This window comes from Triturus cristatus, chromosome 9, assembly GCF_964204655.1.
Source record: "Triturus cristatus chromosome 9, aTriCri1.1, whole genome shotgun sequence".
Lineage (NCBI taxonomy): Eukaryota > Metazoa > Chordata > Amphibia > Caudata > Salamandridae > Triturus > Triturus cristatus.
The window spans coordinates 887,055,481-887,073,155 of NC_140592.1; the positions used below are offsets into that span (position 1 = coordinate 887,055,481).

Sequence of the window (17,675 nt, forward strand, 5' to 3'; positions counted from 1 at the left end):
TTGCATATTGCTGTATTTTGGTTTTACACTAATGCTAATGAGGTGAAACCTCTGTCCAGAAAGTGTTAAAATGTATAAGAATGACAAGCAATGAACGATTACTATCACAAAATGTGCCTCATAACACCGCATAATTTACATTTTCTTGCTACATAATTTAGTAAACCCTGCCACATAATCCGGTCCTCCCTTTCTGCATAATTCTAGTAGCCTTGATTATACCTTCAAAACAAAGGCACGTATGCAAACTAGGTGAGGGAAAGAACATTTATCTCCGAGACAATTCCCTCTATAATATTCACTAACACTATTAGAACATGCTTGCTGGATCCAGCAGCCATTTTGAAAACTGAGGATTTATTTTAAAAAGTCATCCGAATGTATCCTTGGTGCATACTAAATAATGTTGGTTGATAGGTCTTGTAAACTGACTACATGTCAGCACATTGAGAAGTGCTAAGCAGGTGCGGCAGCAGAATACACTGTGCAAGTTAGATTCCGATTGATTGGTGGAGCATTATTAAAACACAGGCTTTAGAAATGTGAAAAGCAGGTCTTTATTGCTTGTTAGTGCCCTCATCCTAAACAACCAGATCCACTACCATAGCCACTAGTGATTCTAATATAGCCTTGTAGCACGCTGCAGAGGGCTATACTAGTTGATATAAACCCTGAACCCGAGTTATGGTACGTAGCGACATGGGAGGTCCTATTATGAGGTTGAGGGCCTTTAATAACCAGTATAGTCTGAAGCAGAAGGGCTGTAGGCTGTTAGAACATTACACCCACTCATGAATGTTTTAAGTTAAAAAGCTAGAAACAGAAAGACAAACATTGGAATGTTGGAGCAGAAGGCTTATACCTTGAGTTCTCGCAAACATTTTCGCAAGGGCCATAAAGTGTGGCCTGTAATGTGACCAAGGATCACATTGATGCCAGCAGGGTGGCGTTTGGGGGGTGGGCGGTTGGTAGTAATGCGGGTGTGGGGGAAGCGAAGCATATACATCTAGCGCCTGAATTTCACAATGTGAAACCAGAAAACCTGGGATTAATCCTGGCTTCCCCACTTAACCAAACTGTGTGATCCTAGGCACTTGTTTTGACATTGAAATACATGACTTCAGGATGTGTGCTATACAAAACCTTTTCCTGTTTTTGATTATATAAAGTATAATATTGTTCATGTATAATAGGAACTCAGTTCACCCTAAAATGCACATAACAACTGACATGACTCCTAGTTCACTACTGGCGTTGTAAGGATGCAGGGATGAATGAATGTTTTGACATTCATTTTTAAAAACCATCTTTTTAAAAAAAATACTTTTCGATGTAACAATATAATCTGATGTACTAAGGTGGAACGGTTCTCAATGTTAATGAAATACATTGCTTACATTTTGAAGAATCTTATCACATTTTTACACTTTTGCTGCAAGGTGTCTTTAAAAGTGAAGATGTTCCTATAGTTAAGCACTGCAGGGCAACCTAGTAACTTACTTTCTTTAACTTCAATTAACCAGTGAATAGATGCTTGCCTGTTTATTTAAGTTCATTTACTGTTAGTGCTGAATCGAGTAAACAGCAGCCAAATGCTGCTGCTGACTAGGGGCGGCATGGCATGTAAAGGTCAGGTGGGCCGCATTCTATGAGTAATACTGACTTATACAAACCATTATAAGCCCTGAGCCACTTCAACGTTGTTCAGTGGCGCTCTCAACATTCCTATGTTCTAATAAAGCATAGTGGATTATCATTCGATTTCTGAATTCTATAACTGTGATGAAACAGAGGATGTAGAAACAGTTAAAGAAAGGTTAACAGGTAACTTAAAAGTGTCTTCAGTGGAATGAGCCTGTTTAATATGAAGTATGTAATTAACAGCCTGAACATAGTTGCAGAACAACAGAACACTGCAAAGAAATGGTAATAAAAAGGAGAAAGAACCAGGGGCTGGGGCGCAGAAGGGTTTAGAAAGGAGGACCTGGAGCTTACAACCGATGGTGGACCAGACAGCAGGAAGATCGGACATGGTGTAGAACGTTAGTTTTACTGAAGGCATCCCTCTGCCATTGTGGACTCTCCGTATGGATCCAGCACTAGTATGTTGCTTGAATATGACTTTCCTATGTTGAAAACTTTTTAATGTGAGCTGGCAGGACATGATTGGCTGAATGGATTTAACAGCTCATGACTATCTACAATTCTATGAATCAATGCATCTTGTTAATTATTCCAAGACAACACATGAGTCCATTGGCTTTCCGGTTATTTTTTTTTTTTGCATGGAGAAATCTGCTCGAATCTAAACGAATCTGTGTTTTTTTTTAATATTTTCACTTTCTTCCATGTATTGCTCCTCCACGCTCACAAAATAAAGTGGATTTAAAGATATTTCCATATTTTCGTTGATGTTAAGCCGAGCGGTTTTGTTCGTCTCGACACTGTCAATATTCAGGAAGATAAACTTTGAAACGATAACGTTTTGGTTGGTGAGAATGACCGGTCTTCCTTACGCCTCCTTGTTGAGCGAGTTGAAGGGAGCTGGCATTGTCGCAGAGTGAAAGCTCTGCAGAAGTGCCGCGGGTTTTTCATATGGAAATGTGAAATAATGGGGTGATTAAATAGAGCTGTATATTAAAGTACATCTGACATTAGAATTAGCATAATGTGCTCTAGCCCGAGGCTCAGTACTTTATTTGCCATCTGCGTCGGACCAAAATCCCCGGGGGAAGCGCTAAAATATTCTGAATAAACTCAGCCCGAGTTTCTTATTGAGAGTAAAATACCATTTGTGGCACGTCGTATTGACTCGTCTTAATTGCGGTGCAGAAAAGAACATTCACTAGCTGGTGACTTTTGTGCTCTGTGACAAGCCGGCAGGAGTTATTCTAACAATGCGCTTGGTTAACTAGGACCTGAGTTGTACATGGCACTGTCCTCAGTGACGTCATCGATCTGAGCGTCGGCCCGGGACGCAGGACGTTCCTTGCGCCGGTCACCTTTTTGCGTCACCAGATAAGCGTCATTTGGAAACTGTTTGAGTCCGAGGACGAGTGCTGACCCATTTAAAATGCGATCGACTTCGGCAATTGTTTTTACAGCTTTTTGATAAAATGGATTTGACTTGGAAATCAGAAACTGTACTCAAACCTGCTCGTGTTGGTCATCTGGGGAGCGCATTGGTGCACAACCTATATTTACTATATGTTGTGTAGTTCAAAACCTCTCAGCTGCCACTGGAAAATGGAATGCAACTTATTTCCATCACAGCTGAAGTTAAACCTTATTGGTGCCAAACACATAGGAAAAGTGACCTGTTTTACAGCTGCAAGCCACTCTTCTCGTGCTAGGGTTTTGTTTTCTATGGGTCGCCTGCTTATCATATAGGTTGGCCTTTTTACAATTGTATTTACTATTCCTTTAATAAACAGCAAGATCTGTGTTTTAAAAAAAACATAAACCTTTGGGTAGTGCTCCAAATAGTATGTATATCTTTGTGTATTTATAAAACGAAATCGTAGTTTTTTCAAGAACCCTGAATTAGCATTTGTATTCACAAGTGTGCAAAAGCTTGCATATGTGTGTTTTAGTTGTTTTATCAAGTGCATAAAGAAATGTACACGTTCATGTGTGCGTTGACATATGCATCAATGTATGAATGTATAGTCCGCTCACAAGGTGAAATTCGCTGCTCCCCACTGAATAGACTCGCAATAAGAGAGACAACTTCGATTATGGTTTAGTCAAGGCGTAGTCCTTTATCTTTATTCACACAGCATCAGTGAGAAATGCAAACCATAGTTAAGCAGACATAATAGTTATGATAATACAGGGCATAATATCAGCAAAACAGCTCAAAGATTGTACAAGCAATACAACAATTGTCACCACTTTCCTATAGCACAACAATCCCGAATGCGTAGTGCCAGAAGGCCCCTATCCCTTATCCAGTACCCATGCCCCTCGACCAAGGACATTCCGGCGTGTATTGACAAGCATACCTTAGTGGCAACTTCCCCTCCGTCTCACAGAGGGATGGGCAATACCCGCAGTTCCATACCAACACATTCACCAGCGCACTGCATACATAGCACTCCGCCCTGCTGGGGTACCTGTCACCAGGCAAATTCCTCCAAAATGTTCTACCCAGGCATCCCAGGATAGGGCAGAAAGGTCCAGGGCCACCAGCAGGTCAGTCCGCCCTGATACCTGCCCAGTGCCCACCCAAATCAACACCCATCAACGGGGTCAGCTCAGTAAATCAATTCGTTTTTGGGTAGCCCTCTTTGTCTGCTGCTAGCAATTCTGCCTTCTAGTTGTGGGTGTGTGTTTCATCTGGTATGCTGGATGCTGGTGCGCAGTGGCGAGAAAATAGGCTGAACTCTCGCCTCGCGACGCTTTAAAGGCTCTTGTCCCAGGCGCCTCTTGATGATGTCACAACTCCCCTTTTGTGGTGAAACTGACAAGGGACTGCTCAACTTGGCTCCTGCTAGTCGAGCAACTAATAATGCCCCTCTGCTATTTGTAGGGGGCGCCTGACCAATATGTACATAGTATATAGCCACACAAATAACAGATCACATACACATATGTATGGCACACATATTCATTTCTTGTTATACAAATGTATAAGTAAATACACTGGTGTCATGTGTGTGTGTATGAGCTCAGACACATCAGTACACATAATGAAATGTATCTCTGCATGCAAGGGAAAATGCATACATAAAATGCATGTTATTCTAGGTGTAAAATCATAGAGTGAAATGCATTTACAGAAGGCTCCGGTAAATCTGCAGCTATTGTTGGGTCCAGTTTCCACCCTGTAATTGTCTATCATTACATACAATTTAACTATTCAGGCTTTCACCCAGCATCTCTACCCGGTTTTTACTACATATTCAGACCAAGGTAATAACCTTTAGCTTCAAAGACAAATGAGACAAATTTACAAGTGCATGTCTGCTGTTTTCTTGTGGTTTATAAATCCCTGAAGACCTGAACACTTTTGCTATAACACCACTCAGAACAATATACATATATTACTACTTGTTTGCACTGTTTCATTAATGAGTCCCCTTTGTATTAGATAACCTATATAACACAGTATCCAGGCTCTCTATAACGTCAATTATGTCCTCATAGCTAAATGTACATTCCATTAGAGCAAGATTTACAGCCCGTGCATCTCCTGTTAGCACCGCACATGGAGAGTCTGTTGGTTTAAAGAAACAGGAAGGGTTTGCATTGCTAAAGAAGTGATGACAAGAAGCAATATAGTGCTTCGTTCACCAGTTATAATGATGTCTCCAAGGCCTGGATTCTGAATGGAGATTTGCAAGGACAACTAGTCCTCTTGCTTGCCCATCCTCACTCATTAAACAGTATGGATGTGTAGGTAAAGCACTGAAATTCATTTATGTGTGTTGCATTTCTCCCATTACTATATGGCATATTCCTGACGCCTCAAACCCAAATTAGGTAGCTGTGCATGTTAAAAAAGAATGCTCGAGTTTAGTTCCTGTTTTAAAAATTCTGCCATAGCATTTACTTCTATCCCAGTATACGTTCAAAAGATGGTCAGAATTTCAAACTCTTTGCTCTGTATCTCTATATATCATGGTACTCAAGTATTCCTTTAACAAGGACAAGGTGACTTTGAAGTTGCAGGTTTTGTATTCAGGTGCAACCATTTTAAGGGCCAACATTTGGGGCGAAAATTTTAAGGTAAAGAAATTAACATTTAGTAAATTTGTTTTGCACGCAGTCAGGCATTTCTCTGCTTTGAGCATATTTCATTTGTGCTCCACCACATTTTTAGGAATACTGCAATGCAACAAAATTTGAATACTACACTAAGGGGAGCACTCGTCATAAAACTGCACCCAAAGACCACTATGGACATTATACCACATATCAAGGTGTGAAAATCAAAATCAAATGCAGGAATGGGCCCAATAACATGTTGTAACCGTGATTCCTTTGGGTGGTTTCAGTGCACACATTTTCCACAGCACTTCAAATATGGATATATTATCATCAACGTGGCTCCTAATCTTTACAAGTACACATTGTAGTTTTGTCTACAAGCCAAGAATAAGATAGACGGCAGCAATGTGAACTTGAAAAGACATATGCAGTAAGCGGAGTGAGGCGAGCCCCAAGTTAATGGGCCCGAGAGTTGTTTGAGGAGGCTAAAAGAATAGTAGAGCAAGACACCAGAACAAAGATATCGACTTTGCCTGACCCCAAGATGGCGATCCCTTGGGAAAAACGAGGAGAAGGGAGTGAATGATCACACAGGGAATGCTGATTTGACAGGCAGTTCTTTGCGGTGGAAAGTGACGAATCTCAGTTGGTAGAGGGAAGCATAGGCGGGAGAGCACCCATAAGAGAATAGGAGAGGAGCCTTTCGGGGAGGTACCTGCCTGACCCTAAGATGGAGACCAGGGTCCACGACTCACTGATGATCTGCCGACGACGGAGCCAACTTCAGCGCGGCCGATGCCCGGTGGTGATGTTTGGATGGCTGTGGTACCGGGGAGTACTCAGTTTCAGGTCAGCTGGAGAGATGAATAGCAGTGGGCGACAGCCATACCACACAGAGGGTATGAATACGTCAGCCCCTGTAGTGTACTTTGACCAGACCTCGCTCATTTCCCCCACCCTCCACCCCACATACGACTCACCCATCATGACATTGAACCTGTGAATCTTGCCACCGACCGTGGAGACTTAGCATGTTGGCCAATGCCCGGTGGAGCTACCTTGATAGCTAAAGTGGAGATGGGCTGTGGACTTCCCCCTCGGCTGTCACCTACCCAGCCGGACACTGGGCATACTTTTCCTTCATCTTTCCGCCATATGTCCCTCCTCGTTACCCTTTTACATTACCCCCTTTACCTTTCCACACACCCTAACCAAAAGATGTAACTTGTAACTGATGTATCTTTTGTAACAATGTGTAACTTGTAACTGATGTAATTGTGCTTTTGTAAAGCGCTCTGATACCTCCGGGTCTAGCCAGCGCTATATAAAACTCAAATAAATAAATAAAATATAAAAAACCACATTAAGCAGAATCGATCAACTCAGTGGCGTTCATTCCGTTATCAAATAGCAGTTGTTATATGTCAATTACTTCTGTATTGCTACTATTAAATCAGAAGGCATAATATGCTTAAATAATGACCTAACTCTTGTTGACAGCCAATGATATCCCTTGGATCTGGACAGGCTTAGGAACTCCGGCCATGTGCATATACATTTCTTTTCCAATCCTAAGCATGTAATAAAGTTCAGTAGTAGAAAGTGCGTGCAACGGATACCCTTGAGACCATTAGCTAAGCACTGACACAATTCTCTGGGGAGTTCTACTTATGTCGTGCTTCATAAGAACAGGCCGAAGTTAACATCCTTGACTGCCATATTTAATTTGCATCGCATATACCAACTCCACTGCCATTTCATAAATGATGCAGTAATTACACTGGAGTAAACAATCAGCAATAATTCAGATGACTAAATGCAATAAGCATTGTATAAAAAAAAGTTCCAGAAAAAAAGAAAATAAATTACCCTCTTACTCAAATTTCAAACAAAGAACCTGTTCTTCAAACAGTTAGTGGTGGCAACGGTGCTGACCTAATTCTGACAGCAATTAATAAACCAAGCTTATGGTGAGTCTGCTGCTTGGGACAAAGCCATTGTCTGCAGGCATGATAACTGTACCACTTAATACTTTGCAGACAAAAAAAATACATGTAAGTGTGTTAGGTAGCGCTGTTGGTCAGTTAGCCATTAGGAAAGCCTGTTTAGTGAATTATCATTGGTCAGTTGGAGTGCCAGCTAAAGCGATGGAGCCTTTCTTATTGTTATTGTGTTAACATAAGTTGACAATATTTTACTATTCATCACAAGAGCAGCGACGTGGACCTTATTAGAATAGGACACATTCAGCAACATAACTGGTTTATTTGTAGTATCTTAGCTGTTGCTCACCAGTTGGCACAATTCCAGTAGATGTCGAACTCAGTGTCATGATAGTTGCAACGTTTGGAAATGACTTCCACTGCCTCTTGGAACCACTTCGAGGAGCTGTCCAACATGACCATTTATTGACAGTGGTGTTTCTCACACAAAATGGGATTTTTCTCACTCTTCAGAATGGATTACTACTTGGAAACTTGGCAAGACACACTACACAGGCTTACTAGCAGGTCAGTTACAGCAGTAATAGGCGATAAAATGCTGCAGCCCGCTGATGAATGGTCTCCAATGCACCATGTTTAGATCTTGGGTGATCTCCACCGTAGCTCCCTGTGGAGGAAAGGACACGATTCAAACTCTTTCCTATTGTGTACACGTGTCTTAGTTCGAAACGCTTTCAATCTTTTTTACTATTTCATTCAATTTCAGTTAAGGCTCTTTGTACCCCAGTGTGATCCAGTATGTTGTTGTACTCCTTATTTTAAATAAATAGAGATAGATCATAAATTATTTTTATTTCCACATGCGAAAAGTTTTGGATGCACGGTTTGCAGGAAGAGCCAGGAAATAAGCAGCCATTTTTAAAGCTTACTTTTTAACCAGACATTTTGATGACATGTTTACCTGTGCTTCTGACTGTATGCTGCCTTGGTTTGAGCATTGCCCCAATAAAGTTGGCGAAAATTGGCAAACAAATGTGTTTTATTTTCGAGTCATATAAAAAAGGAATCTAAATTGTCGCTCAGGCACCATCCAGATGATAGTGGGTGTGCGTGACGAGCTGGCACTGGAGTTGCATATGTGTGCACAATAGCTTTCCATTCAGGTGTTTCCCTCACTGCTTTTCCTCTGCTCTTGAGCACAGTTCGGACATAGCAGCCTCCCTGTGCAGAAGATACCTAAGAAAAGAAACTACATCAGTAGCATAATGTGCCCAAATATATATGTGCCGAGTAAGGGAAATTCTTTCTGCCCGCATCACAAGATTCTGTTTATTTCTGCTAACTACAAAGGGCTGGAACCTGTAAGATAGTTGAGTAAATGATCGCTGGCTGTGTAAATCTAGTCTACCCCACATTCTACATTTTCGAATCCCACTTTATGTAGGTTAATATTTAAAGGTGAATATTTTCTTATTTGACTTTTTGCTTCTTTATATATTTGTCGTTGAGAAGCGCAAATTTATAATGTATTATTGACTTGTATAAACAATTTTTTGGGCAGTCAGCACTGACTCATTTTTATTTTATAACGTTAAACACTTGACAGAAAACAGGAAGACACATTTGCAATGGTGTGTGAGTATTGTAATCGGAAAAGATACTGTAATCACGCATGTAGTCCTTTTCTTTAGTAAAGAAAGCGAATTAACATCATACTTATGTTTTTTCTATAGTTTGTCAATTGAGAAGGTGGCTTATGGCTTGGTGTGCTGACCTGGTGCATTGCAGTGGCCCCTTAGCAACATTTAATAATAAACCTGTTTGTTCCTATCCATTCAGATGCCCCACGGGGGACCTGTGTGTTCATTTCTTCAGGTCTTGGGGGAAGTGTAGACTCCAGTGAACTGCTACTACTGGCTGCCATTTTCTCTTTGAGGTTAGACCTCCTGGGTTTTAGATTGAGAGCAGAAGGCACCTGATAGCCTTGCCTGGAAAGTATCAGGCTGGCTCGGAGTGCCGTCATGTCACACAAAGGGTCTGGAGAAAGGTCTGTGGCACAGCAGCAGTGTGCCTCCAGCCTTCCTCCTACATGGGGAACATGTCATGGCATCTCCTGTGCCACCTACTTCGCCACTTGAGGTGTTTGTAGGGAGCCATGTTTATGATTCAATGTCGTACTTTTGCGCATGCTTGTTTTCCACCATTATACTTCTTTCTACGCGAGAGAGGAAGAACTCCACTATATTACATATTTATTTTGGGGCAGTTACTGTGAGACAACTATCTTCTTCAAAGAGCAGTTAACAATCGGCAGTGATTGAATTGGAAAACTTTAGGTTTGTACACCTTTCATAAATTGTTGATAAAACAGCAGACAGAGCTGAGCGCCACTGAATTTATGAGATTCTGTAGCTGCACTGTTAACCACATAGTTATGGATGTAGCAGTTTTGCCATATAATTTGCAGAATTTATACATTTCTCCAAACAATGTTGTATGAATCTCAAATACATGAACAAAAGCTGGCACAGAATGTGCCACACAGAGCTTTTTGCCACATAATTTATACAACCCTGCTGCCTAGTTTAGATAATGTTGCAACATGAATCCTAGTAACCCTGACAATTGCAAAGCTCTCCAAAGTAGTATGGGATGTCTTTATGACGATGACAACTGTACAGGGATTCATTCAATATTCCCCATATTTTAGGGTTCCCTGTGAATTTGGGTTTTTAACTAATACATTCAGTGCAAAAAATTAGCACAACATGTAGAATATTAAGAATACATAACGGGTAAAAAATATATGTATAACCTATTTCATAGGTCAATAATGACAAGTGAATTTTAACCCATAGATTATTTTTCTACCTGCCTCAGAATCAAATCTTGCTCCTCTGAACAGTTTATTAACTGTGGGAGATAGAGGGCTGTTTTACCGGCAACCAATGTAGCAGTTATTGTGAAACACAATAATGTTGACTTATCTTATAGATTATGTGCATTAGAGACTGAGAAGAAATAAAAAATAAAACATGATGTTTAAGCGACATTCAGTTCTACTGATTGTTCACGCAATAGTAACATTTGGGCAGAAGGTGTGCAGTGAGATAAGGAACGTTTGTGGGCACCTGTGCCTGCAGATATGTTAAAAAGGCCTTGGTTATAATTGTATGTAAGCATGACATGTTATGTTATGTTAATGAAGCTTATAAAGCGCACTGTTACCATAAGGTGTCCTGGCGCCGAAACGTTGCCTACGAGGTCAGAAAAGAAGTTCAAATTAAGAAAAAAGCCAAGTTTTCATCAAGGTGCATTCAAGGTCCAGGAGATGTGAGGGTGAGAGGACTGATTAGCTAATAACCTGTGTTGCAAACACTTTATTTCCCTTTTTATTTTTTATCTATTGGTTTAACTGCGCCCAGCATCAACACAGGAAGAACTCCAGCACATAGCTGAGAATGCATTTCAGACATTACATTGTAAGTTGAAACATCTCCATCCACCTCATCATTGGTTCCTCTGTGAGGTGGCAGATTGAGGATTTCTACACAGCTTTTTCATAATGTGCATCTTCTTCAGTGGCACCTGATTGGGATTATACTGTGTACTAGGAGGAAAGCCTCTGACAGATCTCTAGGCATGACCCAACACAGGCCAGCTCTGATGAGTTCTCGAACATGTGTATCCTGTTGTGGATTATAAGTGGAGTTTCCACCATCATAAAAGAGTAGAGGTAGCAGTGCTTGTTTTGTCCTTTGATCTCAGTTCTCACATCACCACTAAACACCTTTCACTCCGATATGCCAGACTGCAATCATCCTCAGCCTTGGAGACTCTCTTTCCATCTCTGATGCCAGGCTAGCTAAGGTGTAAGCTAGCTGTAGCCTTGACATGCAATTCCAACTCCTATGACTTGTATAGGGTACTTAAATATGTAAAGGTCTTTGCAGCCTGTTGAGACCTGCTAAAATGTGACTCTCAGTCAAACCACCTTTAAGGACAGGTACGGCAGAAAAGTCCTATTTAATTGATTAACAGGCAAAAATCTCCCTTGTCTCTGGTATTTCTGATCACCCTTCATTTTTCCCATTTCTTCTGCACTTTTCAATAACTTCATTCGGTGGACTGTGTGTTGAAATAAACGAAAAAGAGGAACTATATGTGAATCAGGCTTCAAGGCTGTATTTTTGTTTCAGTAAGCCATAAGAACCACTAAGATGTTCTGTTCCACCTATCTCCCTTGTTAATCCCTTCCCTTAGATATGGGTGTCAGTTTCAGTGCACCCTAAGAATCACTGACGAACATATTCCATAATACATATCTCCCTTCTTCATCCCTTCCCTTAGATGTGGGTCTTGGTTTTAATGGGCCATAAGACTCACTGACTAATATATATATTGTACCATGCATCTCTATATTCCTTTCTTTGTAGCCAACATAGTATTTTACTATTTGTATTTATCTCTCTATTTACACCTGTTAATCATTTAGTGAAAGACTTCAAGCTTACGACCAATAATACACTAGGTACCTCACCAACCGGTGTCCACTACCATCTTGTATCATTGAGGAGACTCGACTCGTCTGAGTGGATTATGTCACAGAGACCTAGAGGCAAATGAGAGTAGACTCACGACTAATTGATGCTGTTCAGGCATTGACTGAAGAAGTCTTTGCGGAGGACAGTCTTGCAGCTGTGTGAGAAGGTGCGCTCTACATTTGTGTAGGTCTACTCTGTGGCACGGATAAGGGATGAAAAGATGAAGTTAAGCCCAAAATCAAATCTAGATCGTCACCCTGTTATTTGACTGAAATCAGGTGTATCTGCATTTCCTGTCAAAACTTCTAAAAAAATACGAATGAAAAACCATGAAAGCTGGAGGATACTTATGTACAGGCAATTAAGTCAGTGTACTATTTGTCAAAATATGGAATCAGAAAGCAGTGACTTTGGCATTAAGACAAACATGCTGATTTTATGATATATCAAGTTGCTGCATTCTGTGGGTTAACTGCGCAGTAACAAATTGAGAGGGACGGGCACATCACAGAAAATTGACCACTTGCTGTGTGAAAAAGGCAGCTTAATTGAAACAGGTGCACATCACAAATGTTCCTGGCTAACCCCCTTACAAATCTAAAACCTCACTATACATCCACCCCCACCCCTATGCCCCCCAATATACCCACCCTGTAGCGACCTCATTTAACTGTATTGCATTTCAACATTTCCAACATTCTATTCCCCCTACATCCTATGACTGTATGTATGAACCTTTAAGTAACCAAATGTCCTACACTGAACCTTGAAATACCTGCCTACCCTCCCCTTTGCACATGGTTCCCCAACTGGCAACGCCAACCAACGTCTGCCAACTCCTGGCAAACTTTTCATGCTCTCACCACCCAGAACAAGGGGGGTTGAGAACCTCCCGCCACGCCCTGTTCTACCTCTCCTGCCTCTTTTCTGTGTGGTGGGTGACCTGGTTGTGTAACGCCTAATATTTAGAGCCTTAGTCAACACTTATAAGTGCAAGTATAAATCCATGCCCATCCGAGATAGATGTACATTGTACACCATCTCTCCTGAAAAACTCTGAGGTCTCAAATGTGATGTTCGAATGACAAAGCCAACCAAAACCGATCTCCTACAAAAACGTGACATCTACCTATTCACCTTCCTCCAAGTCCTATCTATTGCCTCCGGCTTGCAGGCCCCTTTCCGAGACCTCATCGGAACAAACTTGGTCCATATCACGTATCACCCTACCCACTGCTCTTTAATCTCCAACAAGTCCTTTTTCATATTTCTCAACAACACAACCCCTTTTCCTTCTACTAGTTCATGCTCCCTGAGGTGAAGAAGCAACACTTCCGGATCTCTGTTCCTCTCCATCATGCTATTCAATGTCTGTAAAAGGTACCTCCAAAGCATTCTTCCCTTGCCCTTCCAAGTCACCCTAAACTGACGATCATTATAATCCAAATTAGACCCCAAATCCCTCTGAAGAGCCCGAGTAGCTGCCCACTTGATGAACAAATGGCCCACCACCCAAACATCCACTTCCTTAGCCGCTGGGCTGCTACCACAACTGAAAAGAAACAAACAGGCAGTAGCAATTCACCATGCTGCGTCTACTGTGCATACCTCATACCCCAAGGCCCACATATAGTGCCTGTAGCACTCCGACGACCAACAAACCAGCTGCTTGATATCTTCGCACGCCCAACCTGTTTTCAGCTTCCGACGCTGCACCTATGCAAAAAGAGTGTGTGCCCTAATCCGCTGCCTGAAACCCAACCAAACAAAAGTCTTTCGCAGCAATGCTAGCAGCTGATGCTTCTTTCCACTAGCCACCAGGTCACCCGTACCTAAAATGGTGGCAAGGAGCCCAATTTATCCCCTTAAAATAGCTTGGGCTGTAATTGGGCTACATATGTAGCTCAAAACACTGAACTGCGCCACCATCCCAATCTGCCTAAGTGCGGACTTCCCGCTGGTCATCTGCCCCCCAAGCTCCCTTTGCCAAATCTTTACTGTACATTTATATGTACATTTTATTACGGTGAGGCGCTCAATCGCACTCACCATGTCTTTCTTGGGAAGTATTTAATTTTCTGTTCAATAACACCTACATTTTCATCCTAAAAGTAAAACGTTCATTGTTCCTCTGATTCTAGTCTCCCAAGCTCACACCTTAAGTGCACCACTGCTTGATTGACACCCTGACACTGTAGGAGGAAATATGCAGTGGCGTCACTGCAGTGTGGATTGGTTTTCCCAATCATACTGGTGGCATGGGACGTTGGTAGTGCTCCCTTGTATCACTTTTAGACACATATATATTCACCGGAAGAAAAGGAATGCCCATCTTTACTAGAGAACATTCATATTTTGTTACATAATATATTCTTCTGGTACAACCTTAGTGTCCAGATCTGAACCAAGTGGCGCACGCGTTGATTTTACCATTGCCCTTTTCATATAAACGGAAGTCAGTTAGGTTTAATAAGTTGCGCGCTGATCACTGTGTAATGGTGCATTTTTAAGTGGGTGTTGAGAGGGGTAATTTTATGACTATTGTGCAATTTCCAGCAGGAAAACATAATATGCAGTCACCTCTGTGTTAGCATACACCTATAGAGTACTCTCACTTTTTCAGCTGACCCCTATGAAGGAAGGCCTATTCTTGATGTAAAGTGTACGGTTACTCAAAATGTGTCTTGGTGCTGCATAAGAGGCAATACGTGGCAGCAGACTGTAGCTATCAAAATACATTAGTGGGCTAATGCACCCTCTAGAATGGTCTGTGAGTAACTTGTAGGCCATTAGTTCAAATCACTAGGGGGCTGTCAATTCCTTCTGAGCTCAAAAGAATGTGAAGTAGCACATATTCTTACAGTGTAAACCTAGCTGAGTGTTTGTGTGCTGTATACAATTTTTTATTTGTTTTAAATATCTACTCTGGCAAAGCAAGGTTTGTTCACCCTTGACTTGGGCAGTTTAAGGGTTTTCCAAGGAAAAGCAGCAAGAGTTTTAGAGTAATCATAGAAAAGGGGTATCTGTGTACTTTATGCCTTCAGTCAAAAGCGTATTTCAATGAAAGCTTGCATCTAAAATGAATATTTTTTGCAAAATAACATTGATGTGATTCATAATATATTAAAACACATTTATTTTTCTTTTACAGGTAAAGATGAGCCTTCAAGCTATATTTGCACAACATGCAAGCAGCCTTTTAACAGTGCGTGGTTCTTGCTTCAGCATGCCCAGAACACGCATGGATTTCGCATCTACCTTGAAGCAAGCCCTTCCAGCAGTTCACTTACACCACGCATCACCATCCCTCCTCCTCTGGGACCGGAGAGTATTGCACCGTCCCCGCTGATGAACTTCCTGGGCGATACCAACCCATTCAGTCTTTTACGAATGACAGGACCCATCCTGCGTGAACACCCTGGCTTTGATGCTCGGCTTCCCAACACTCCACCACTATTTAGTCCTCCCCCACGCCACCATCTGGACCCACATCGCCTTAGTGCTGAAGAAATGGGGTTAGTTGCTCAGCATCCCAGTGCCTTTGACAGAGTTATGCGTCTCAACCCCATGGCAATTGAGTCCCCAGCAATGGATTTCTCCAGAAGGCTTCGAGAACTGGCAGGTAACAATTCCACTCCTCCTCCTGTCTCACCCAACCGTGGCAACCCTATGCATCGTATGTTGAACCCTTTTCAGCCAAGCCCTAAATCACCTTTTTTAAGTACTCCGCCACCATTACCACCAATGCCTCCTAATAGTACTACTCCACCCCAACCCCTAGCAAAAAGCAAGTCCTGCGAATTTTGTGGAAAAACATTCAAGTTTCAGAGCAATCTTATAGTGCATCGTCGTAGTCATACAGGAGAGAAACCATACAAATGCCAGCTGTGTGACCATGCCTGTTCTCAAGCCAGTAAGCTGAAACGCCATATGAAAACACATATGCACAAGTCTGGCTCCATGACTGGCAGGTCAGAGGACGGACTGTCCACCACAAGTTCTCCGGAGCCAGGCACAAGCGATCTGACCGGAGAAGGAGGGAAATCCAATGATAATGATTTCAGAAACGAAAGCGATCGTTCCCTGGGGCATGATAATGAGGAAGAGGAGGAAGAGGAAGAGGAGGAAGAAGAGGAACTTGAAAATGAAAGTAGACCAGAATCTAGTTTCAGCATGGACTCAGAAATTAGCCGAAACAGAGAAAACGGTTCCAAGCCCCTACATGACGAAAAATCCATTATGCTAGGAAAAGTCATGGAGAATGTAGGCCTTGGGGCCTTGCAGCAATATAATGACATGTTAGCTGAGAAACAGAAAAGGAGTCATTTCATGAAGAGGTCCAATGACCCTCGAGACTTGTGTCGGCGGCATCCAGGTGATGAGGACATTGTCAGACGAGAACTTGAGCATAATGAGGAAGGGACAGTCAATGGTAGGAACTTTGGCCCAGGAGAACCTTTTCATGGTTTGCTCCCTCGAAAGCCGACTCCAATCACAAGCCCTGGTTTAAATAACTCATCTTCAAAAAGAATAAAAGTAGAGAAAGAATTGGAGTTACCGCCAGCACCAATGATCCCACAAGAAAATGTTTACTCACAGTGGCTGGTTGGATATGCAGCATCAAGGCACTTCATGAAGGATCCATTCATAGGATTCACAGACTCCCGACAATCCCCCTTTGCAACCTCATCAGAACATTCTTCAGAAAATGGAAGCCTACGTTTCTCTACTCCACCAGGTGACATGCTAGATGGGGGTCTCTCAGGGCGCAGTGGGACAGCAAGTGGAGGCAGCACTCCGCACATCGGTCCTGGTCGACCCAGTTCCAAGGAGGGACGGCGGAGTGATACATGCGAATACTGTGGCAAAGTCTTTAAGAACTGCAGCAACCTCACGGTGCACCGTCGGAGCCACACTGGAGAGCGGCCTTACAAATGCGAGCTCTGCAACTATGCATGTGCCCAGAGCAGCAAGCTGACACGTCATATGAAAACGCATGGCCAGCTAGGTAAGGAGGTCTACCACTGCGACATGTGCCAGATGCCCTTCAGTGTTTACAGCACCCTGGAGAAACATATGAAAAAGTGGCATGGAGAACATTTGCTTACAAATGATGTAAAAATTGAGCAGGCAGAAAGAAGCTAAGCCCCCCCAACTGGGTTTATTCAGGGGTCTGGGTATCATTTAATTTGTACAGTCTATTGCCAACTGAGAAAAGCTGACCTAACTTGCCTCTTTAAATATACCTTAGCGTAACTATTTAAGTGCCAGATACTGACACTTAAATATAACCTGTGTCTACAAAGTTCTGTTAAACCCAAGGGTTGATTAAGGCAGTAAAATGTGGAGCCTTTTAACTGTGCAATAATTTCTGTATTTATTGGGTTTTTGTAATTTTTGGCATGTGCAGGTACTTTTATTTTTTATTCTTGTTGTTTAAAGTTCATTTACATTTTGTTGGGTATCCCATTTTAAT

General features: G+C 42.0%; 1 protein-coding gene across 4 annotated transcripts in view; it reads left to right on the plus strand.

The window, feature by feature from the left end:
- Positions 1-17,675, plus strand: part of BCL11B (BCL11 transcription factor B) — a 161,215-nt gene that overhangs the window by 139,457 nt on the left and 4,083 nt on the right. For 3 of the 4 annotated variants that reach the window (XM_085626429.1, XM_085626430.1, XM_085626432.1), the window contains exon 3: positions 15,351-17,484. In XM_085626429.1, the coding sequence (XP_085482555.1) occupies positions 15,351-17,344 (1,994 nt within the window). In that variant the 3' untranslated portion in view covers positions 17,345-17,484. Of the gene's footprint in view, positions 1-15,350; positions 17,485-17,675 lie in introns of those variants that run through there. The other variant, XM_085626431.1, reaches the window with a different exon arrangement.